Source organism: Mustela nivalis (assembly GCF_964662115.1).
Source record: "Mustela nivalis genome assembly, chromosome: 9".
Classification (NCBI taxonomy): Eukaryota; Metazoa; Chordata; class Mammalia; order Carnivora; family Mustelidae; genus Mustela; species Mustela nivalis.
Window position 1 is genome coordinate 85,408,752 of NC_139028.1, and position 25,174 is coordinate 85,433,925.

Here is a 25,174-nt window from a genome sequence, read left to right on the forward strand (position 1 = left end):
GCATCCTCATACCCAAGGTCATATAAATTTTTTCTTATTTTGTCTTTTAAGAATTACTTAGTTTTTCATTTTACATTTAGGTCTTGATCTATTTTTAGCTAATTTTCATGAAGGGTGTAAGGACTGTGTCTAGATTTGTTTAGATAGCTTTTGCATGTGGATGTCCAGTTGTTCCAGCATCATGTGTTTAAAAAACAGTTTTTGCTCCATTGTTTGACCTTTGATTCTCTGCAAAAGATTAGCTGGCTTTCATAAGTCATAGATATTTATGTGGGTCTATTTCTAGGCTCACTATACTGTTCCATTTTTCTACTTGCATACTTATTCACTAATTCCATTACTGTAGTTATTTAGTCAGTCTTGAAGTCAGGTAGCGCCAGTCCTCCAAATGTGTTATCCTCCTTCAAAGTCGTGTTTGCTATTCTGGGTCTTTTTCTTCTCCATAATCTTTGTCAGTATCCACAAAATAACTTGCTGAAATCTTGATTGGCATTGCACAAATATATAGATAAGTTGAGACGAACTGACATCTTGACAATATCGTCTTCCTATCCATGAACATGAAATCTCTCTCCATTTATTTAGTTCTTTGACCTCATTAAATAGAATTTTATAGTTGTCCTCATATAGATATTGTACATGTTTTCTTTAGATTTATACCCAAGTAATTAGATCATTGTGGTACTAATGTAAATGGTATTGTGTTTTTACTTTCAAATTCCATTGTTCATTGCTGAAAGAAAGCAATAACTTGCATATATTAACCTTCCATCTTCTAAAATCCTGTTGTAATTATTTATTGGTCCCAGGATTTGTTTTTGTTGTTATTGTTGATTTGTTTGAAATTTTTACATGTCTCTGTCATCTATGTCATCTGAGAACAAGAGAGTTTTCTTTATTCCTCCTGAGTCTATGTACCATTTTTGTTCTTTTTATACCACACTGTATTCGCTAGTACTTCCAGTATAATGTTGAAAAGGAGTAAACAGGTGCCTTTTTCCTGATCTTAGCAGGAAAGCTTCTAGTTTCTTACCATTAAGTATGTTAGCTGTAGGTGTTTTATAACAATCCTTTTCAAGTTGAATAAGTTCAACTTTATTGCTAGTTTACTTAGTTTTTATCATGAATGGATATTGAATTTTGTCAAATGCTTTTTATGCATCTATTAATATAATCATATGATTTTTCCTTTTCAGCCTGTTGATATGATGGATCACATTAGTTGATTTTCAAATACTGAAATGGCCTTGCATACTTAGGATAGATCCCAATTGGTTGGGGTATATAATCCTTTTTATACATTGTTAGATTCTATTTCCTAATATTTTGTTAAAAATTTTTGTGTCTATGTTCATGACAGATATCGGTCTTAGTTTTTTTGTTTGTTTGTTTGTTTCTTGCAGTGCCTTTGTATGATTTTAATAATAGTGTAGTGCTGGCCTCATAGAATGAGTTAGGATGTTTCCCCTCCACTTCTGTACTCTGAAAGACATTATAGAAAAGTGGCACAATCTCTGCTTGGTAGAAACCATCAGTGTACCTATCTGGGCCTGGTGCTTTTCCTCTTGGAAAGTTATTAATTAATGATTCCGTCTCTTTAATAGATACAGTTCCATTCAGATTGTGTACTTTTTGTATGTGAATTTTGGCAGATTGTGTCTTTAAAGAAACTGGCCCATTTCATCTAGGTTATCATATGTGAGCATAGAGTGAATCATAATATTCCTTTATTAACCTTTTAATTTCCATTGGCTCTGTAGTCAAGTCCCCTCTTTCATAATTATGATAACTTATCATAATCTGTGATAAGTGACCCCTCCCCCCAAAAAAGTAATCCTAGAAAGATTTATATCAAGGGCAGTGATCTAGTCTGGAGGGTGAGGGAACACTAGAGGAAGGGAAGAAGTGAAATTAAAAAAATAATCTTTGAAGTTTAAAAATGGATAATACTTAAAATAAGTCAAATAAAAGGGCGAGACATGGTTTTCAGTACTGACTACACATTCTAATCACCTGGGGATCTCTTAATCTATTAATGCCAAAGCCCATCATCATAGGAACCAATTGATTATCTTAATGGTAGTGGGAGGAAGGACCCTGGCATTTTTTAGTACCAGAATAAAAGGGTACTAGATGAGTATGGAAAGAATGGTGAGGGCTAAATACTTACACCTAGTAATATAAGACTTTTGATGACTTTCTTAAGAAAAATGGGGAACTATTGAAAAAATTTAAGCAGGGCAGGATCATGACCATATTTGTTTTCTAAGAAGATACCTTGGAATCCTAAAAAGAGGATAGATTTGAAGAGTAGGACTAAAGGCACAGATATCATGGATGGCATTAGAGAGGGAGGAGGAAGATATGGATCTAATAAATATTTAAGTTAAAATGTAGATACTTGGTTTGGTTATGATAGGAAAAGAGAGGAAGATCTCAAGGGTAATTTAGGATTGTGGCTTGAGCTATTTCTTTATTCATTCAAGGAGCATTAATGAAGTACTTATTATACACTATCTTCTGGAGATAAATGGGAATCAAGATAGATAAAAATGGGTAACGTTCTCATAGGAGAGAAACCATAAATCAACAAGAAAAACTGCATAATGAGAAATGTCATGCAATTATTAAAACAGAATAATTTATTAAAGTTTTTTTTCAAGTTTTATTTATTTTAGAGAAAGAGAATTAGCAGGAGTTTGTATGTGTTGGGGGAGGGTCGGAGGAAGAGGAAGGAAGAGAATCTCAAGCAAACTCCCCACTGAGCATGCAGTCTAACAAGGGGCTTGATCTTACACCCATGGTGATCATGATCTGAACTGAAATCAGGAGTCAGATCCTTAACTGACTGAGCCACCCAGGTGCCCGTCAAACAGAATAACTTATATAGGGAATGCGGCTAGGTAGTTAGTTATGTATGCATGTGTGATCCGAAAGAGTTATAAATGAAAAGGAGTCCATCATGGGAAGATTAGGGGACAGAATACTATTGGCAGAAAGAATAGCCAGTACAAAACTACTTTTGACAAGAAGAGAGCAAATTCGGGGAGAAAGTGGAGTGGGATTATGGGAACAAAGATCGTAAGCTAGTAATTAAGGGACCTTTGAGAAATATAAGTAGAAAATGTTTGAATTTTGTGTTAGAGCCCACTGAGGAGTGTGAACTGAAAGTTAATGCTTTTGTCTTTAGTACATAGATGGTAATATAAGCCACGTATTAGGATGAAGCCACTAGAGAGAAGAAAAGAAAATGCATCTAGGGGACAGCCTGTAAAATGTAGGAGAGGAGAGTAGACATTTGAAGGAGTTGGAGGTAGATGGAAGAGGCAAAGAAGAGGAGTCACAAGGAAAAGGGACTAACAGGGTAACGTACCGCTGAGCAGTCCAGTAAGACAAGAAGGAGGCTCGTTCCATTGGAGGTTGAGAAAAATCTTTGGTGAAAGCAAGGAGAATCCTCTCTCTGAGGAGACAGACGTGCAAGCAAGATGGACATGGTTTGAAGGGTGGAAAAGCAGAGTCAGCAGCAAATGTTACCCTGGGGGTGGGAGGATGGAAAGCAGTAGCCAGAGATGGGCAAGAGCTCTTAGGAGGTTTCATTCTCTCCTTCTTTCTTTATTCTTATATGAGATGCTTAAATGGTGATGGGAAAGAAGGGTGAGGAGAGGGTGAGAAGAGGGAGGGAGGGAAAAGAAAGGGTTTGTAATACGAGGATAGAGAAAAGGAAATTATGAACATGTCAGCAAGTATCAGACTTGTTAGCTGAAAAATAGGAATATCCCTCAAGCAACAAGTTCCCAGTTTTTAAATTTACATTCACCAGAGCTAAGCCTTGAGTCTGGCAGAGAACAGGTTTCAAATCCTCATTGTATCACACGTTCACATGGACAATTTCTAGACGATCACATCATCAATAGTTAGGGATTCATATTGGAAGGCCATATGAATGAAGAGGTAGATGATCTGTAACTGTGCTTGTGTTCCAAGTACACTTTCAGGTTGTATGAGCAATTTGTCTTCTTAGATCTGTTCTTTTTCAACTACCACATTCTGTTTTCTTTCAGCTCTCTGCCACTGGCTTGCAGAGAGTGACTTTGTAAAAACTCAAGTTTTTAAATTCCTTCTCTCAAGAGTGAATATTCTACTTCTTGGGAATTTTGGATGGAATAATTAAATAATAATGTGAAGTGTGAAGGCGGTGGGTGTTTTGTTCCACCCGAAAAGGCTGCCTTCATCAGAGCTAACAGAATAGCGGCAGATTGGGAGCTTTTGATTCCAAGGGGGAAAGTAATCTTTCTCCCTGGCAACACCATCCCTTCACCAACCCCCTGCTCAGTAGCTGCAAGAACACGAAACTACTTTTGTTTTGTTTTAAGTAGAGGTATAACAAAAGAGAAATTAAGTTGAGGAAGTTATAAAAGAAGACAGTTCATGCTGCTTGAAAAAGATCTATATATATTTAAAGTTAAGACATACAAAATTAGAAATGTTCTAACTGTATGTGCACTTAGCTTGACATTTCACTCCTTGATGGTAGAATTAATGTAGAAACATCTTTCTAAAGCATCTCTTTTATTTAAGTGTATTAGATATTTTCACATCTTAAAGGTTGACAGGAATGAATTAATAATCAGTGCTATGCCAGCTATTCATGATGCTAATTTGAATTTTGACATAGTGCCTCTTCCAGAATAATTCTGGTTTATTTGCATTCTTGTTTCCATCATCTCTTGGTGAGGTACAAGTTACATAGGACGTGTACTTAAAATAAGTTAACGCACTCATTCATCCATTCAACAAATGCTTAGTGAGTGACTACTCTGTGCCCAGCATGGAACTCAGTGCTTAGTAAACATAAATGAATAAAATGAAGATCGCTTCTTCCATGGCACTAACATAAATAAATAGATTCACATATTAGAAGATAATAAATACAACAAGGAAAAGAATAGAGAAGGTGAGAAAGATGGGGTAAAGACAAGCAAGTTGTAACAAGTGACTGGAAGATAAGAAGTAGAATGAGTGAGGGGTAAGGTAGTAGGAGAGAGTGATTAGCAAGATATTGAGCATGAGATTATAAAAGGCTGTGTAGGTCACTGAAAACACTTTGGCTTTCACTCTGAATGCGAAAGGGTTCTGAGAAGTTATATGATCTGAGTTCTATTTTAAAGGTTACTCTGGCTCTTATGCTATGAATACATTATTGGGGGCAAGAATGTGAGCAGAGTCTCTGTTGGACAGCACTGTAGGAATCTAAGCCAGAGATGATGATGGTTTAGACCAGGGTGGGAGCTGTGGGGAAGAGGAGAGTGATCGACTCTGATTGTACATACTGTAAGGTAAAACAAATCAGGATACCCCTGGTAGAATAGAACCCAAGCTCTCCTGCTGTGGGAGTTAAACCTTCTAATACCTCTCCTAAAACGTGTGTCATTCACACCTTGTTCATGCCACAACTGTACTCTGGCAACCAACATGCCTAGGCTTCAGGAACCATGATGCTCTGAATGAGAATGAGATCTCCATTCACACTAGATTAAGGTCCAGCTCCTGAAAGACCATTTTTTTTTGTCCCAGGAACTGTGTGTTTCACAATAGAGATTCCTACTTTCAAACTCACATGGTACCATTGGAGGGAATGCAATGTTCAAACATCAGTGCATTTCTCAAGGGCTTGTTACTCAGTCTTAAATCATTCCATGCGTAGAATGTGTCAGTCTGGTATAGATTGGTTTTTGTCTGTGTCTAGACTCATTCATTTCACAGAGGCCTTTCTTCCAGAATCTGAGGAAAATTAGTACTTGATATGTTTTCTGTAATCTTTAGGGTGTCATTTTTTTCTCTCTTTATAGCTGCTAAAAAAGAGCCCACTTCTCCCTAGGAACTAGCTATAACATACAGGTATAGGATAATTTAAATACACGTAAAGGAAGAGATATTTTCCAAATAGACCCTAGTCCACAGAAATACAGTTATATTACAATTATACCCAGTTTATATTAACAGAAAAATATTTAATTCTTTAATCACTTGATTCTAGTTACTGTAGAATTTCCCCCAAATATAGGTTGTTACTGGTTTTATAATTGTATAACTCAAAAGGCCTATTATTGAAGGCTTACACAACTAAAGGATAAAGAATTACAGAGAAAAAAGAGAAAGAGCGTGTGAGAGAAAGATTCTAGTGAAGCTTTGAAATTAGCTATTATTTTGGCTCACGTCTGATTAAAGAAGCATGCTCTTGACAGAGAATGAACAATTCAGGATATCCTCTTACACTTGAGTAGTTTCTGTGTCCAGCCTCTCATAACACTCCTAACAGCTCTGTGAGTTAAGATCATTGTCTCCAGTTCTCAGGAGAGAAAGCAGGATCAGAGAGATAAGGTAATTTCCCCAAGCTCACAGAGCTAAGTAAATGGTAAAGATGGAATTAATGCTTAAGTCTTTGTGATTCCAAACACTTTGTTCTGTCTACCATACCGTGTGTGTGTGTGTGTGTGTGTGTGTGTGTGTGTGTGTGTGTGTTTCTAAGTAAGCAGTTAGGATTGAAGAACTTTAAGTTGTGCCTGGTAAGTGAAAAGGCAAGTTGGTCTAACACCAGTAGCCAGCACTATAATTTCAAAAGAAAGATCTTTGTTATCAGTTTGAATATAAGAACTTTTGTATGACTAAAGCAGGAAAAACTATAATAAAACATGACATTCTTCTTTCACTTGCCTCATTGAAGGAGTCATTTAAATGCTTATGTTTTGTATGTTTAGAAAGATTTTCTTGATCTATCACTCCTACACAGAAACCTTTCTCTTTTTTTTTATTGAATTCAATTTAGTTAACATGTAGTGCAGTTTCAGGGGTAGAATTTAGTGATTCATTAGTTGCATGTAACATCCAGGGCTCATTACATTAAATGCCCTCCTTAATACCCATCACCCAGTTACCCATCCCCCCACCAACAACCTTCAGTTTGTTCCCTGTAGTTAAGAGTCTCTTCTGGTTTGCCTCTCTCTCTGTTTTTATCTTATTGTATTTTTTCCTTCTCTTCCCCGATGTTATCTGTATTGCTTCTTCATTTCCACGTGAGTGAAAACATATGGTATTTGTCCTTCCCTGACTGACTTATTTCTCTTAGCATTATGCCCTCCAGTTCCATCCACATCATTGCAAATGGCAAGATTTCATTGTTCTTAATGGGTGGGCAATATCCCATTATATATGTATACCACATCTTCTTTATCCATTCATCTATCAGTGGACATCGGGTCTCGTCCCATAGTATGGTTGTTGTGGACATTGCTGCTATAAACATTGGGGTGCATGTGGTCTAAATTCAAAGGCCTGTTAATATTTAACATATACTGTGTCATTGTTAATTTAATTTCCACATTTTTTACCTGTAATTTAAAACAAGCATATTCAAAGTAGGAAAGCTCTTTGGAAATTATACTTATATGAAAGCATGTTTTGCTATTTTTCCCATGATGATTTGCAAAATAAAAGTACCTCAGTAAACTCTCAAGAAAAAAATAATCCATGGCCCCAAATTTTGGAAATTTAATTTACTTTTTCACCTTCTTGGATATTTTTAGCAAGTACACACATATTAAAGTGTCTCACAAGTCCTCTAGCGAGAAATCCAAAATTTTATTGACCATGGAATATCTTGCTTCTTTTTTCATTGTACTCTGGGAAATAAACTTTAGCAAATGCTGTTCAATAAAAGTGCCTGTCCTATGGCAATGATGCCCCCTATATCTGAGTATCAGTCAGATGATTGCCCCATGGTTTTCTAAGAATACTCTTTAAATATTGGTGATACATACTTGAAATATTGTTCTGCAAACTTATGAAATCAGCCACACCTAAAATATAAGCTATATATATGTATATATATATATATATATACATATATATAAAATCTTAAAATAAATGTGTTTTAAGATTTTATTTATTTATTTGACACAGAGAGAGAGATCACAAATAGGAGAGAGGCAGGCAGAGAAAGAGGGAGAAGGAGGCTCTCTGTTGAGCAGAGAGCCTGATGTGGGGCTTGATCCCAGGACTCTGAGATCATGACCTGGGCCAAAGACAAAGGCCTAACCCACTGAGCCACCCAGGCACCCCCAGGGCTATATTTTGGATATAATGTATTGATTATAAATTTATGAATATATTAATGTGTGGACATAAAACTGTACAGTTTAATTATAAAATATATGTGATTTTAAATTAAAATGATAAATTTCTTCCATACTTCTGAGCTTTTAAGATGATTATGTTTCTTGAGAAGTTCCAGCTATCTGAAATTTAAATGAACAGTGCTAATCAAATAGAGTCCAGTTGTGTCTAACCTAGCAACCTTGCTAAGTGAAAGCAAAACATAATTGTTCCTTTATATATTAGCATCAATAACCACCTGAAGGGTAAACTCTGTGGAATTCACTCCTAGAATAGTCACATTCATCCTTCTTGCTATGTGGGCCTCAGATAGTACAGGACCTTGAGAAAATAACTGTCTAGGCTTTAGGGGCACTGGGTGTCTCAGTGGGTTAAGCCTCTGCCTTTGGCTCAGGTCATGATCCAGGGTCCTGGGATCAAGCCCCACATTAGGCTCTCTGCTCAGCAGGGAGCCTGCTTCCTCCTCTCTCTCTCTCTCTGCCTCTCTGCTTACTTGTGATCTCTGTCTGTCAAATGGATAAATAAAATCTTAAAAAAAAAATAATAACTGTCTAGGCTTAAAAAAAAAAAAAAAAAAGAATATGACCATGAATGATATGTAAGGCCAAACTAGTCAATTATATAGTTACCTATTTTAGCCTAGTGGGACACATCTAAGAATCCTGATAATTATCTGGTTCAAAATGCAGCTGCAGGGGTGCTCTGGGTGGCTCAGTGGGTTAAGCCTCTGCCTTCTGCTCAGGTCATGCTCTCTGCTCAACAGACACACACTTGTGATCTCTCTCTCCCCACACACACTTGTGATCTCTCTCTCTCTCTGTCAGATAAATAAATAAAATCTTTTTTGAAAATGCAACTGATTATCTATTAGTAATATGAACAAAATATTCAGAACAATGGAATCCAATTCTAGGAATTCTTAAGAATTAGAATTTTGTTAAAAGCCCCATTAATAATTTTGGTGCACAATTGATTCTGCTTAAAAACCTTTTGTGTGGGGGGCGCCTGGGTGGCTCAGTGGATTAAGCCGCTGCCTTCGGCTCAGGTCATGATCTCAGTGTCCTGGGATCGAGCCCCGCATCGGGCTCTTTGCTCAGCGGGAGCCTGCTTCTCTCTCTCTCTCTCTGCCTGACTCTCCGCCTACTTGTGATTTCTCTCTCTGTCAAATAAATAAATAAAATCTTTAAAAAAAAAAAAAAACCTTTTGTGTGGATCAAAGACACTTCAATTCTTCTGGACTAAAAGGTTAAAGTAAGTGTGCAAATTTGACAGCTCTGTAGGGTCATGGACTTGTATGATTTATGCTCCATTTTTTCTCCCAGGATTTTCATAGGACCTAGCCAGTATTAGTTACTCAATAAAATCTGCTAGAAGAGTAAGTGAATGAATCAATGAATGATTAGTGGCAGCTGTGAGTGTTTTCTGTTCCCTCTGAGCAGAATGATGATAAAGTTTCCAACAAGAATAACTTTAGATTCCTAACTGGCTCGTGATTTTTCTGGTTGGGTATTCCGGATCTTGATAACAGTCAATATAAGAAAAAAATCATTCTTATATGCAATGGCATTATTACATTTTTATGAAGGTTTTTCTGCATTACAAATTTTTATTCATATAAATCCTGATTAAATCAGTGACAATGATTTATGTGGTGACACGGTGACCGTGTTCTTTCTTTTCAAATCAAATTGTGGCACAATATCATCAACTTTGATTCTAGATAATGATAACTGCCTTTCTATCCTTTGCAGCCAGCTGTCGCAAACCCTGATATCATGTTTATTAAAATTCATATTCCATGGGATACGCTGTGCAAGTATGCAGAAAGACTAAATATCAGGATGCCCTTCAGGTACTTCCAAATTTTACTTCACTCTATCTCAATGTATCTCAAAGATTATTCTGTTCTTTGCAAAACTTTAGAGAAACAAATGTTAATTAACTCTTTCTACAGAGCTTTTTCTTCCAAATGTTAGAATATCTTGGACACTTTTTTTTCCCCTCCTCATATATTTGCCAAATGTGATAAAATTTATGGTCCCTTGGATGTTTTATAACGTTTCTAGGTGGACTGGCCTAGAGGGAGGGAAAAATGGTTGTTTTCAGAGTTTGACTTCCTTTTTCCAAGATCAGTCTCAGTTCTTATTTCATATGGGTGGGTCTCACGGCTTTAGTGGAAGGCAGAATGTATATGTAGCATCTGTTTGTAAGCAGAGAGAGTGTTTCTCTTGGTCTAGCAGTTAGCAAGAATCATTCCTTGCAGTTCAAACACGTAATCTCTTAGAGCTGTCCTCAATCTCAGAGGATACATGGGAATGAGTCAGACATTTAACTGACTGCACTACTCACGGGCCTCCCTATAACATGTCTTTTAAAATAATGTTTACAATTGATACATTACTAAAACTGATAGAAAATGTTGTTGAAATTCTCATGATATAATAATATAAATATTAGAACTAATATGCAACATTTTTCAGAAATGTATCAAAGGAATACTAGTTCCACAGGTTCTTAAGAGAAAAATATCCTGTGGGCAAATATGTTTCTGAATTTCTGAGTTGAACACTAAGTTTACTTACTGTAGGAATTTTTAGAGAAGTGGCTCTCATGCTGCCTGTAGAGTGCATTACAATCACCTGAGACACTTAGTAAACATGAGGTTCCTGGAGCCCTCCCCCCAGGGATTATGGCATACAAATTCTAGAACAGAAGGTATATACATTTTTAACAAGCATCCCACAGGATTCTGATGCAGATGGCAAAGAAGTATTGTCTTAGCAATTTTAATATTTTAGTAATTCTGACCATTTTTATACATTTCAAGAGTTGGTTTTACAAAGCACCCTTTCCATTTGAGGATAGGATTTTTTAAAAAATCTTAATATGTAGGTGTTCTTGGGAAAACAGTTTGACAAATACTGGAACACAGAGTTTTCTTGGAACATTTTCCAGATCAGTTTAAATAATAGATGTAACATTAACTCCTTAATAACTAACTTCTCATTTATTTATTAGGTGCACATGAAATTTGGCATAGCCATTGCCTCATAAAAAGAGAATGCTATACAAGCATAAACTAAGTGGCAAAGTGTTTTTATGATGGCTGAGTCAGTTTCCAATTGTCAACTGTTATCAAATTTAAGAACATATATCCTGCCTTAAAATTAAAATATACAATAACAAAGAACTTAAATAGGAAAAAACAGATATTTCTTTTTAGGACAAGAATTTTTAAAAGATTTATGCATAAAAAAGCTTATACATGCTTGGCTATCCCACATATGTATTCAGTATTAAAACCTCCATATTGTATTTCACAAAGAAAACCTGCAAATGTATACAGAAAAGATTATTAGAGTTATAACCTACCATACAATAAGGAGAAATTATTGTATGAACAGAAATCTTAAGCATTTTAAATTCTCTATTTAAATATATGTATAGAGCTTCATACTTAAATCTTCTAGCTCTTTCCTTTTTTGATTATTTTTCCAAAGTAAATATGGCCTATGTATTAGACTTGATGTTTTAGAAACTACCCAAGAAAATTTCAGAGGATGAAAATAGTTCAAATTTTCTTATTTTTCTTCTATCAGCGAGGACTTAGCTTGTGTCTTCCACATTCCAGAAATATTTTTTTTTAAAGATTTTATTTATTTACTTGAGAGAGAGACAGTGAGAGAGAGCATTAACGAGGAGAAGGTCAGAGAGAGAAGCAGACTCCCCATGGAGCTGGAAGCCCGATGCGGGACTCGATCCCGGGACTCCAGGATCATGACCTGAGCCGAAGGCAGTCGTCCAACCAACTGAGCCACCCAGGCGTCCCATCACATTCCAGAAATATTAAGTCCTGCTTTCGTTATTTTTCTTTTGTTTCAAAGGTAGTTCCTATTCATTCTTCCCCTTTCGTAATAAAAGAGTCAAACATATTTTAAGATGATTCGATCATCCCCCCCTTCTCAATTTGAGTTCCTTAATAGGATTCTTAATCTTCTCCCACAAATATTTTAAACATAGAAGATTAGGGGGGGATATTTTTAAACCATTAAGAATAATTTTTCATCACAATTGGGATTAAATTTAGATCACTTTTCTATGCAAAGAACACTTCACTCAAAAATAAAATAACTTAGAAACAACCAGGGAGCCCGGCATATGAAATAGGTAAAACTGGAGCTACTCTCCCTGACAAGGTGAGGACCCAGGATTCCACCCGGGTGACTGCCCATCCCCCTTGGCCCTGCAGGCATCTCCACTAGTGACCACAGGGATGAGTGGAACACTGGTTTGGAAAACCGTGCTTCCCATCATCATTTACTTACAGTTTTGAGTGGATGTTCTAAATAGCTGGGTAGGTAGATCGGGAGATAGATGCTGCCTTGATGCAAGGTATAAAATCATAGAATCGTTCAAATGAAAAATTAGAGGGAAAATAAAGAAAGCTCTGTCTGTGAACAATATGTAGTTAATAAAGTACAGGGTGGAGGATTATGGGTAGAAAATTATTTGGTCCTGCTGGTTCACTTATAAAGAAGAATTAAGGAAAAGAGCAAGTTATTATTGACGTCATGGATTAAAAATACACTTAGAGGGAAAAAAAACAATCTCCCCCAACCGAGAAAACTTCACAAAAGTATAAGAGAAAGAAAATGCTTGTATTATTGCCTAAGCGTTAAATCAAAATGTGTCGTACATCACAGGCAGTTTGCTTAGTGATTGCAAAGACAGAAAGAAATCTCACCCTTTAATATAGCCAAACAGATAAACAATAACCAGTCCTCAAGCAAGAGGACCCAACAGCACTAATTGTCACACATAGTTCATCATGAATTTAACTGATAAAGAGTGTTAGTTAGGAAAAGTGAGTCTCTTCATTTTTATTTGCTTTTATAATATTACTCTGAAAAGTGTATATATTCATCCTTTGTGGCTTTCTTCCTTTGTTTTTTCCTTATTGTCCCCAAAACACTTCAAAGATAAAAAAAAAAAAAGTTTATGAGAAATTTCAAACTGGCAGCAATAAAGATAAATGGAGACTAGTATTAAATCTAAATGTCCCCTTGCAATATTCCTTACTATATCTGTGGTTGATAATAATAATTTTTATCTCCTCTATATAACATTTCTATGTTTTTTGGTGCAAAAAAACTATTTTAAACTAATTTCTACATTTGTAACTTTAAAAAAATAATTCCTCATTTAGCAAATGTTAATATTAAGTGCAAAGTGATCTCAGGCACTGAAGGAAATAAATGCAACTGTAAATTAAACAGACTCATTCATTTACTCATCAGCTATCTGAGCACCTGCTATTTATCAAACAGTGAGCCAAATATACAGCATGCATACAAAGTCAAATGAAATAAAACCACTAATTTCAAGAGGCTCAGTGTCCTGTAGAAGATAGTCTATTATCAGTTATATAATGATGATAAAATAGTGCAAGACAATCTGTATAGAGGCAGTTCAGAAAGAAGATGGTTTATATTCCAGTGGGGATGGAATTACGTATGCACATGAATTTTCTGTATATTTGAAAAAATTAAGGGGAAGATATTTAAATGAGTTTAGGATAGACATGGCAAGACTTGAAATTTCATATTTGAATTTAGTATTGAGGTATGTCAAGGACAACTGAAAAAAATATATCGTTTTTAGCAGTAAAACTAGTGTTTGCCATGAAATATGGTAGTTCAGGTTTTCAAGTTTTCTAAGCAGTTAATAACACAGTTAGGACCAAATATCGATTGTCCTGACTCAGCTCTGCTTTTTAGATGCCACAGAGGGAGGAATTTACTGATCCTCTGAAATGGGTTTTGTTGGGTGGGGGAAAAAAGGCATTTTAGAAAGCCTTGACTATGAGATTTCTGAGCTCCAAAATGAGGACCTGGTAAGAATCTTTAAGGAGATGAATTATCCTCTGTCACAAACTTCTGGATTCTCTGAAATCAGACATGCTGCACACCTACTTAAAACACCCAATGTTTTTCATCCATTGTTTTTTATCCAAAAACCTTAGAGTCAGTGGTAAGACGCCTCATTATCTGTGCCTTCTTCACCATCCCTGCCAGCTCTTTTATCACTATGCTCAACTTGCAATTTTATACTCCAGAGACCACCAAAGTAGCTGCAGTTTCCTGAATCTGAAAATACTTGGTGTTGCTCCTATAACCCCACATGCTGCTGCCTCTATCAAGAATACTGTGTCCTATGTACTTTATTCAGAGGACAACTCCTACTCATACCTCAAGATTCACCACAGATAATATATGCTCTGGGAAGGTTTTTCTGACACCTTTCTCCTTCATCTACAAAAACTAATTGAAACCCCATCCTAGGTCCTTCCTTAGCACTCTCTGTTTTCTTGCATTATCACAATTTATTTGAACTATCTCTTGTCTCCTCAACTGTAAAGGAGACTCTTTGAGGGAGATGCTCTCATTTTTTCCTCTACATTTTTAATGGTCATACCTTAACGTAGCTCACAGAATAGCTCCGTACTGCATATGTGTTTAGATAGAAATATAAATAAGTGGAAGGATGGATGGAAGAATGGATCAGTTCATATAAGCAAATGATCCAGTTAATATGCATTGGGTAGCAGAAGACAGACTCAAAAAATGGAATTAAAAGTCAAATATTCAGAAGTGATCTATTAATTTATCAAAGTTTTTTTTAATTTTATTTTATTTTTTCAGTGTTCCAAGATTCATTGTTTATGCACCATATCCAGTATCAAAGTTTTTTGTTATTAGAGACTTAAAATCCAAAATTAAGACAACATACATTCAGAAGTCTTACTATCATATTGGCTTATTTCTTGTCTTAGGTATGTGGAAGTTGGAGAGTTAATATACTCAGTATGATTGAATGTTGTCACTCACTGGTTTCTCTTTTTTCACATGACTGTTTTCACCTGTTCCTATTATTTTTCAGGAAAAAGTGCTACTACACTGACCGGAGGAACAAATCAATGGGCAGGTCAGTGGCTGATGTATAATTTGTTTATAACAATTTGTCATTTGGCAAAAAGCAAGAAAAATAAAACATTCAATTACCCATATCAGCAGTTGTAAATTTTAGGAATAAAAACTTTGTTGATTTGTTCAAATATTTCCAAAATGACTTGTGCCAAATTTAACAATGTTTAAAATCAGATCATCTCTCTCTCCTTTTTTTTTTTTTTTTTTCTATTTACCATTGCCATTCCTGCAATCCTCTTTTTGTTTTGTGGGTTTTTTTTTAAGATTTCATTTATTTATTTGTCAGGGAGAGAGCACATAAGGCAGGGGGAGCAGCGGCTGAGAGGCCAAGCAAGGAGCCCATAGTGGGGCTTAATCCCAGGTCCCAGGGATCATGACCTGAGCTGAAGGCAGATGCTTAGCCTATGGAGCCACTCAGATGTCCCAGCAATCACCTTGATATAATGTTGTGAGAAGGGGATTTTAATTGCAAGTTAGCGTCTCAGGAGATCTTAATTAAAAAACAGTTATAAAATCAGGATTGATGGGCAAATGATGACCCACTGGAGTCCTAGAAGAGCAGACATGGCAGAAACCTCTGGATCATTCAGTCCAGATCTCTTGTTTGACAGAGGTGGTCAAGGACAGACCAGCCTTCAGAGACGAAGTGGTCTGCCAAGGCCACACAGCATGTCTTGGATCGCAGGCCGGCTCTTATTTCACCAGCTGAGCTGCCTGTTTTATCCAAATATCGAAAACATACTTTTTCAAGAGCCTCCTTTCAAAATTTCTCTCTACTCACCGCAGTAATCGTAGCTATGACAAGGAATTTACCAAACCACAACCCTGAGACAGGAGAAGCTCTCCCACCGGAATCACCTTGGCCTGTTTCACTGAGGAAAATGAGCTTCCATTCAATGGATGCTAAAAACAAAAGGCTTCTTATACTCAGGTGTTTTTCTGTTCATTGCAAAAGAATCATTTAATGAAAACAAAATGTGATAGAGTACACTCTATGGAATGTAGGATGTTATATACAGAATGACACAAAACTGGAATCCTATAGAGTGAACATCAGAGCACTTTAGGAAAGGAGTCTGTAAGTCTAGTTCTTTACCAGAGAAAGTGGCCGAATATAATTAGAGCTTTAGGAAAATTTTTCATTTTAGGAGAGGAGAATGTTGTTCTCTCTTAAACATTAAATTTAGATGTGGTAGGAACGGGCGACAAGAAAAGTGAATAATCGGCGGTGGGTGGGGGGACTTGAAGTTAGAATGAATAACAAAGGAATTAGTACTTAAAATCTCTTTAAAATACTAAAATTATTAATGATGCTCCTCTGCCAGGTCAGATTCCTCGGCTTGTTGGGTTAACATGCTCAGATTTAAAATGAACTTTTGTCATTCCCCTTGGGCATATTTGGTCCTAGTCTATAGCAGATTCCCCAAATTATTTTTATATCATAAAGTAAAAGTCATTGGAAATCAAATATATGAATTTACAACTGCCGAGGGTTTTGTTTGTTCTTCTCTGTATGTACCTGCATTGTATTTGATGTGTTGATAAAATGTCTTTGGATTAGGTTCAGTGAGCTCTATAGACTTAGTGAGATTTTGCTACTGTATAATTAGTGGGTTTTCTGATAAACAAGCATCTTTTTTTCAAAGACCAACAGAGGGTAAAATCCTGTATATTAAAATAGCAACAAACTTCTACATTATATAATTTAGTTTCAGAATGCACTTGTGTTTAGAATGCATGACAAACGTCTAAGGAAAAACATTTTTAATAGTGGAAAAAATGTGAGGTTTTTTTTTCTATTTTGGTCAAACTTTAAAGTAGGGTGGAAAAATAAATGCTGTATTTTGTATCATATGTTTTATTATCTGTTGTGTTTATTATTATTTTCTGTTTAATTCCATGTAATGAAAATTCAATTATATGTTCCAAATACTTATTAAAATCTTTAAACTTTACGTATTACAAATAGTTTCCTTAATATTACATTTTACAAATAGTTTTTTTGTTCTTTGACTTTCTGGATGCATATGGAAAGGATACCAAATACCTGGGAAGGGCATTTACAGAAGTATATGACATATTAAACTGAGAAAAAGGATATCATGTTACTTGCTTGATTTTAGACTTTCACTTAGGGAAATAACTGATTTTGATTCTTTTTTTAAACTTTAATTTTGGAGAAAATTTAAGTGTCCCCGTTTGTACCACCCCCCATGTGTGTGTGTGTGTGTGTGTGTGTGTGTGTGTGTGGTGACCATCGTTGTTATAAAATTTTAAAAACCTAATTTGTAGGCAATTGGCAAGAGAGAAATGAAAATCAATTATGTGCACTTAAATTCCACTTGTGCTTTTCCTTTCTTGAAGTGGGAAAGATGTTTTGTACGTAGGTATCTTGAGCAGTAAACGTTAGGTGATGAATAATGTACGGGCAATTATCCAGCATTTGAAGACTGTCATTTCTTCTGGCAGGTTGATAGGAAATGGCTATGGTTTTATTGTTGCTGTTGTTTATCACTTGTTTACAAAGCACTTTCATATCCGGTTATCAAAACATCTTCAAAATGACCATTTGGGGAGGCAGACCAAAGAGTAACTAGTTTTACAGATCTGGGAGAAAAAGTGACCATTATTACCACTCTCTACTAACCCCATGCTTCCTCCTCCAGAGTTCACAGCTGTTTGGGTAGAGCTGATGCTCTGACCAAAAATCCAGATTTTTTTTCTATTTCCATAGAATTCTCTGCTTTCCATTGATTTTAGCCAAGGAACTTAAAACTCCCTTAGAAGTCATTTTCACAATATGCCATGAAATCTTGAGTCTGCAAGATGGCCAAGGTGAGAAAGATTTGGTAGAGTGTAGATTCTGCATTAGATCATGTTCTTGACATGTTGGTGAGACTGGTAGTAGTAGACAGGGTAGTAATACTCTCTTTCCTTATTATTACCATAAACATTGAGTGCTTGCTGGGTTCTTAGCACTATGGATGTAGGCATTACGTATTTAATTCTCAAAATATCTCTTCCCTTAAGAGATGAGAAAATTGGATAAGAATCAAGGAAGCTGGGTAATAATCTAGAACTTCACATCCCATGATTTCAGTCCAGGCCTGACCCCGACTGACCAGGCCTGAGCACATTACACTATCAGAATCATTTACTTTTTCATAGAAAGAGTATATGAAAAGTCTACATTATAATATTATTTATGTCTATAAAAAATGAGAGTGGTCTGAAGGCCCTTCTGTTTCATTAATGTCTTTAAAATTCACCTCCCCTTCTTCTATGTCTATATGTTGTCAGAGATAGGCCCTCAGGAACTGTGGTTCATCAACATTTCCTAAGTGCAGTCAGAAGGTATCCTTTTATTTGATTCTTCCGACACCTACTAAGGTAGGACAGATAGAATCACAGATAAAATCACTTCCCCTCTCTCCAGATAAATAACCTAAAAGATCCTAAAGCTCAAAGTTTAAAAATGTTTGCTTCAGTTTCAGTAACCGGCAAATTCAGTCCCGGAAGACTCCTCCTCCACCTCCTCCCTCCCCTGTGTTCCTCACTGTGCCAACTTTAAAAAGCTGGAGTAATGGCTCTATTATCCATTAAGTGATTTATAAATATCTGTGTAGTAGTTGCTGAAATACAGAGATACTCTGTTATTTCAGAGGCTTTCGTTATGTGAGAAGAAGCAAAATGAATACCTCAGATATTGCGCATTTATTATTTTAGGCTAGAAAGAAAAGCTTAGTCCTTCTAAAACCAAAAGTGACTTGAGGTTTAAAGGTCCAGACTCTCTGCATGCTGAACTTTACATCAGGAATTCGTTGTTATTTCAAATTATGCATCGTAATTTTACCATAATAGACTTGAGTGGAATAATTCTTAAGATACACTATTAGCTGCCTCCACATTGCTATACTAAATTTTTAAAAAATTTACACAGCATTGGACAAACAGATATTAAGATGCATTGTACTTGTCTAGGAAACTGTCCTATTCTGCTACTTTGAATCTTACTATTGTGGAAGAGGCCAAAAATTGACAAAGATAGAACCTCATAAATAGTGTGTAAATATTGCAGTTCTTTTAAGTAAACACAATTGTTATTATAGTCACTTGGAATTAGGTTTTCAGAATCAATCTCTGGATTCAATATCTCTTTCTTTTACTTGCTTTTCTTTGTAAAGTAAATACGATTCCAGTCAATATATATACATAAGAACTGGGTGATGACTGTAATCTAAAGTTGCGACCAAAGACTCCTGATGTAAGATTTCCTGAAATAGTATCTTAATGTCATATATCTGGTGTCTGTACTAAACCCATTACCCAAAGTGCGCCCAATGGATAGCAGCATGGACATCCCCTAGGAGCTGGGTACAAATGCAGAATATTAGCTGGTTAGGAATGCAGTAGGCCCACCCTGGGTCAAGTTTAAAATAAGGCACCAGGGGTGCCTGGGTGGCTTAGTCAGTTAAGCATCCAACTCTTGATTTCAGTTCAGGTCATGATCCCGGGATTGTGAGATAGAGCTCAGTGTGGAGCCTGCTTGAGATTCTGTCCCTCCCTTTCCTTCTGCTTCTCCCCTTTTAAAAATAAGTAAATAAATAAATTTTCTAAAACATGAAATAAGACACCAACTTAGAAATCTCTAACAAAGTCACTTTTTTAAAAATAGGAAATAGAGGCAAGAAGTTAAATAACATCTATCAGTTCGCACAGCCACTGTGGGGCCAAGTTGCCTTTGAACTGGGTTTTTTGTTTGAGTTTTTTTTGTTTTTGTTTTTTGTTTTAAGATTTTATTTATTTATTTGACAGAGAGAGAGAGAGACAGCGAGAGAAGGAGCACAAGCAGGGGATGTGGGAGAGGGAGAAGCAGGCCTCCCACTGAGCAGGGAGCCCAATGTGGGGCTTGATCCCAGGACCCTGGGATTATGACCTGAGCAGAGGCCCAACTGACTGAGCCACCCAGGAGCCCCTGAACTGGGTTTGGCTTGATATCAAGACCCCTGCTGCTCCCCCCACACCGCTGCTGTTTCCATCACAGCTGGGGCTCACACAACAAAGTGTGTGGTAGACATTTACTTCCTCTCAGTCTCCACTTGAGAGCCACATGGCTGTAGAGGTTTCAGAGAATCTAGGAATGACCTATGGCTACATATACTGGTATACATACATACATCTATGTACTCACAACTTCGAGAAGTGTGTCATACCCCTTTTATTGTTATGTTCTTTCCTACCACCATCTTTATGTATGATGATTCTTTAAAAATATTTTCCAGGGGCACCCGGGTGGCTCAGTGGGTTAAGCCTCTTCCTTCGGCTCAGGTCATGATCTCAGGGTCCTGGGATTGAGCCTGACATCGGGCTTTTTTGTTCAGCAAGGAGCCTGCCTCCCCCCCTCTCTCTTTGCCTGCTTCTCTGCCTACTTGTGATCTCTCTCTCTGTGCAAATTAATAAATAAATAATATCTTAAAAAATAAAAACATCTTCCGCAAATTTTTCTTTTTCTTTTTTTTTTTTTTACTTATTTGTCCGAGAGAGCGAGAGCGAGCACAGGCAGACAAAGAGGCAGGCAGAGTCAGAGGGAGAAGCAGGCTCCCTGCAGAGCAAGGAGCCCGATGTGGGACTCGATCCCATGACACCGGGATCATGACCTGAGCCGAAGGCAGCCGCTTAACCAACTGAGCCACCCAGGCGTCCCCACAAATTTTTCTTGTAAGGATAACCTAGTTGCACAGAAAGAGTTTAAACAACTGCAAGATTTGATTTGTTTTGGAATTTATTTCTTTTGTGAGGGAGCAGGAGAAATGCTTGTGAGTGGGTTTGAGTGTGGGTATGTGTATGTCTTTTTGGAACTCTTTTATCAGAATGGTATAGAAGATAGCATGGCTCTGGAATGCAACCTAATCTAGTTCATGTGACTTTGTTCCAGTGTACAAAATTATTTTAGGAGAATAAAAAAATGGATGTCCCAAAACCCAATGGTTCTTGATAAGTCAGCTTTTCCAAACCTGCAGGAGTCAGACTGCTATACGGGCCCCTTCAGCCGTGCACGGATTCACCAGTAAGTTCATGTTTCTTTTTCTCCCACCACCTGGTTTGTTACCTTTCATTATCTAGGAATTATTGATAGAATAAAAATACCTTGGAGCAGTTCCACTGTTTGCCAAGTAAGTCAGAGAGTGCATCATTTTATTAAAATGTTTTTTGCACTTAATTTGTGAATAGTACTCATCTAGCATTATTAATTCTGTATCAGCTGATTTAGAGAAATTCAAGAAATGAATAATTAATGGTAAACTTATGGGCTGACAGTCTAGGTCCCAGTTCTCTCAAAATAATTACAATGGTGGTAAGCTACCCAGTTAAAGTAACATTGTTATCAAATAACATGAATGAATAATGGATTGTTCCAATTAATAAATTATTATACATACTTATACTTAATTAATATGCATTTATTAGTTTAATAGACTTTAATTGTATTAAACTAAGATAAATGAGATATTTTTTAGGGATTTGTTGCATATCTATCCATCTACATACCAGCATATCTGTCTCTATCCCTTTGTTCATTCAACCAGTGTTTATTGAGTTTCTGCATAATACAGATTGAGGCTATGACACAGTCCCTGTCTTTATGGATGTTGAAAGGCAGGATGAAATTAATGAATTAAATTAAATATGTGGGAGGAGAGAGTTTCCCATTGATTATTGCCCTGTAGCATGTTTGGTGCTCCAGCTATCTGTTTCATTCTGCCTCTCAATGTCCCACATCCCACACTGTGCAAGTCCCTATCTTTATGTTTACCCTATTCTCTTTAATTATTAGTTTACATTTTCGTCTGCTCCACTATACTGTAATACTATGAAGACAGCAACTGCAATTTGTTTATTTATATGCCATCTGTTTCCTCCCTCCATAATATAACTCCATGAATAAAGGACACTTAATCGTCTAGAGAAATATTTGTTCAGGGAATTCTGCATCAATCTGATGGTGAAAGAATCGTGTGGACATTGCTTCAGATACCGAGAATTAACAGGACACCGATCATCTGTGTTAACTTGTTGCCTCCAAGTACAAAACTAAAAAGCACAATATCAGAATGCTGGAAGCTACTAAAATGGACATGATTACAGATACCATGAAAAAAAAGCAGAATAAAATCAACCTGCTAGGAAAGACACAAATACAATGCACATTTTTTTTTTTTTAATAAGAGAGGGTGAAGCTACAGCCAGAGGAAAGGATCTAGGAAGACTTTTTGAAGGAGATAGTACTCTCCATCAGTAAAAATGTGGAGGGAGGTGGGAAGAGGTGGGGAAAGATATCAGAGACAGAGCAAATCCCAAGGAAAAGAAATGTAACATTTCGAGGTGTGATAAATTGTACAATTTGACTATCAGATGCAAAAAGCCAGAGCTATAGGAAATCAGAGGATAAAATGCAAAAATAGAGAGCCGGAGAGGAAAATAAGAAATTTAATTATGTGTGTAATGTTGACACATTAGTAGTAGGAGTGCTCTAAGAACCAGAGCTGTGCTTGAAAAGTCAGGTGGGAAATTGGGCGGCCAATTAAGAGGACGTTCCTTTCTCATGATCTAGGCAATGAGACCCAGAACAATAGGGTAGCTCAAAGCCAGATAGACACAGTTCAGCTAGAAAAGTTGACTGGTTCTGTAATATGGATGGTAAAAAGAAAACAAGAATCAAAGAAGACCTAATACTTCAGTACTAAGTGCCTGGGGGAAAAAAATGGCTGATTATTACAGAGATAAAGCAACCGGAACCAGGAACTGTCAGAAATTGAGTAAGGTCCAGGATGTTTCCATTTTTTTGAGGATACCAGCATATTACAAAATAAAGACTGAAATAGACCCCCCTTTCCTGTCAGGATCACCCTTTTGCTCTTCACTCATTGGCTCTCATTACTGTTTCTCTTTGCAGCTTTTACTATGTGGGGACAGTACAGGGCACGAAGGGAAGGGAGAACTGCTGCTTCTTACTGAGGTTCTGAAAAGAAGACATGTTAGCTTGGAAGGTGTGCTATGGGGAAATGACATCAATATTTAATGTGTTCTATTTGGAATTACATTGCTTAAGGTAGTACAGAATTTATGGGAGGCAACGGACAATTTAATGCTGCTGTCCCTCTTTCATGCTAAACAAGAAATAGGAGGACATCTAGGCTCCCCTATAAACTGCAAGATTTCTAAATGAATATTTGATAATGCCTGTATTATTTATAAATGTATTTTGTCTCTGCCAGTTGATTTATTTTTAAGAGGGTGGTTTGTCTTTTGATGTACTGTCTTTCTCATGCATTAGTTTTAATGGAGAAAACAGATGGATGACTACCTAGAAACTTGTAACTGTTGCTGGACTCTGGGCTCTGCTTTGAATATTAAAACCAATCCCCTTATCTTAACAGCTTCATAATAAACAATAAGGACACATTCTTCAGCAATGCTACTCGAAGCAGGATAGTCTATCACATGTTACAGCACACGAAATATGAAAATGGAATATCAAAAGTGGGTAAGAACACTAATTAAAAATATAGAGAAGGTAATATTTGCTGTTACTAATTATATCCAGAAATACTTATTTTCACATTTGAAGCTTTGCCTTCATTCATTAAATATGAGGATATAATGCACTGAACACAAATTCTAAACATTCTATTTTTCAGCCTTCCAATAAAACACTTAGTTTTCTAAATAAGACATAAAAATAAACCCAGAATGTAAAATAAAAATGTGTCTAAGTGATAGTGTTATGTGCTTACATAGTCTTTAAAAATAAAAATATGACATTTCAATGACTGTAAAGATATCATGCCCTTTGTAGAGCATACAATAAACACAAAGAGTATAAAAATAAAATTTAGGGGCACCTGGGTCACTCAATGGGCTAAGCCTCTGCCTTCAGCTCAGGTGAAGATCTTAGGCTGCTGGGATCAAGCAGCTCTCTGCTCAGCGGGGAGCCTGCTTCCCCCTCTCTCAATGCCTGCCTCTCTTCCTACTTGTGATCTCTCTCTCTCTTTCTGTCAAATAAATAAATAAAATCTTTAAAAAAATAGAAATAAAAAATAAAATAAAAGCAATTTAAAAAATCCACGAACTCAGTTGTCACTCTCACACATTAATACTGAATGTAAATATAGTAAACCTGCATGAGTCTAATAATGATGTGTTGAATATGATATATATACACATCATTATTAGACTCATGCAGTGTTTACAATTTTGTCTTTTTTAAAAAGTATTTATGAGTGTTTTCTCAAGCCCTTTGGTATGTCTGTAAACATTATAAATAGCTGTACAAGATTCTATTATAAGCATTCATCAAATTGCAGTTATCTACCAAGTACTTAGTATAATTGATTGCACCATAATAATTAAATGATTCCCCAATTTTGGAAATACAATTATTTCTTATTCTTTACTAACATAAATAAAACCATAACAAAAATTATTCTCCAGAAGTTTCCCAGTCTTGCCGGGACAATATGAGAATGTCCATTTCACTACACTCTGGCTGAGCTGGAGGAGATTTTAAGAAGTGTCACATATTGATATTTATGTATCCTTGGCTCAGTATTAATTAAAGACTTCTCAAAACCAGTATCATTTAGAGACATTTTGTGGGTAGAGAGTTCCTCTATTTTCTTGACCAAATATTGTTTTTTTTTCTTTTTTTTTTTTAAAGATTTGATTTGACAGAGAGAGAGAGATCACAAGTAGGCAAAAAGGCAGACAGAGAGAGAGAGATGGGGAAGCAGGCTCCCCACTGAGCAGCGAGCCCAACACAGGGCCCTGAGATCATGACCTGAGCCAAAGGCAGAGGCTTAATCCACTGAGCCACCCAGACGTCCCAATGTTGTTGTTTTGAGGCAGAAAAAAATATTTGCTCCAGGTTCATGTGATCCCAAATAAATGGGTATTAAAATGCCTCATATTTCATGATACGGCAAAATGCCATGTGTTGGCACCTTACAAATCTCCAT

General features: G+C 36.4%; 1 protein-coding gene across 4 annotated transcripts in view; it reads left to right on the plus strand.

The window, feature by feature from the left end:
- ANO3 (anoctamin 3) overlaps positions 1-25,174 on the plus strand; it is a 407,782-nt gene that overhangs the window by 283,752 nt on the left and 98,856 nt on the right. For all 4 annotated transcript variants that reach the window (XM_082682805.1, XM_082682806.1, XM_082682807.1 and 1 more), the window contains 4 exons: positions 9,924-10,024; positions 15,112-15,156; positions 21,094-21,225; positions 23,597-23,703. In XM_082682805.1, the coding sequence (XP_082538931.1) occupies positions 9,924-10,024; positions 15,112-15,156; positions 21,094-21,225; positions 23,597-23,703 (385 nt within the window). The remainder of the gene's footprint in view (positions 1-9,923; positions 10,025-15,111; positions 15,157-21,093; positions 21,226-23,596; positions 23,704-25,174) is intronic.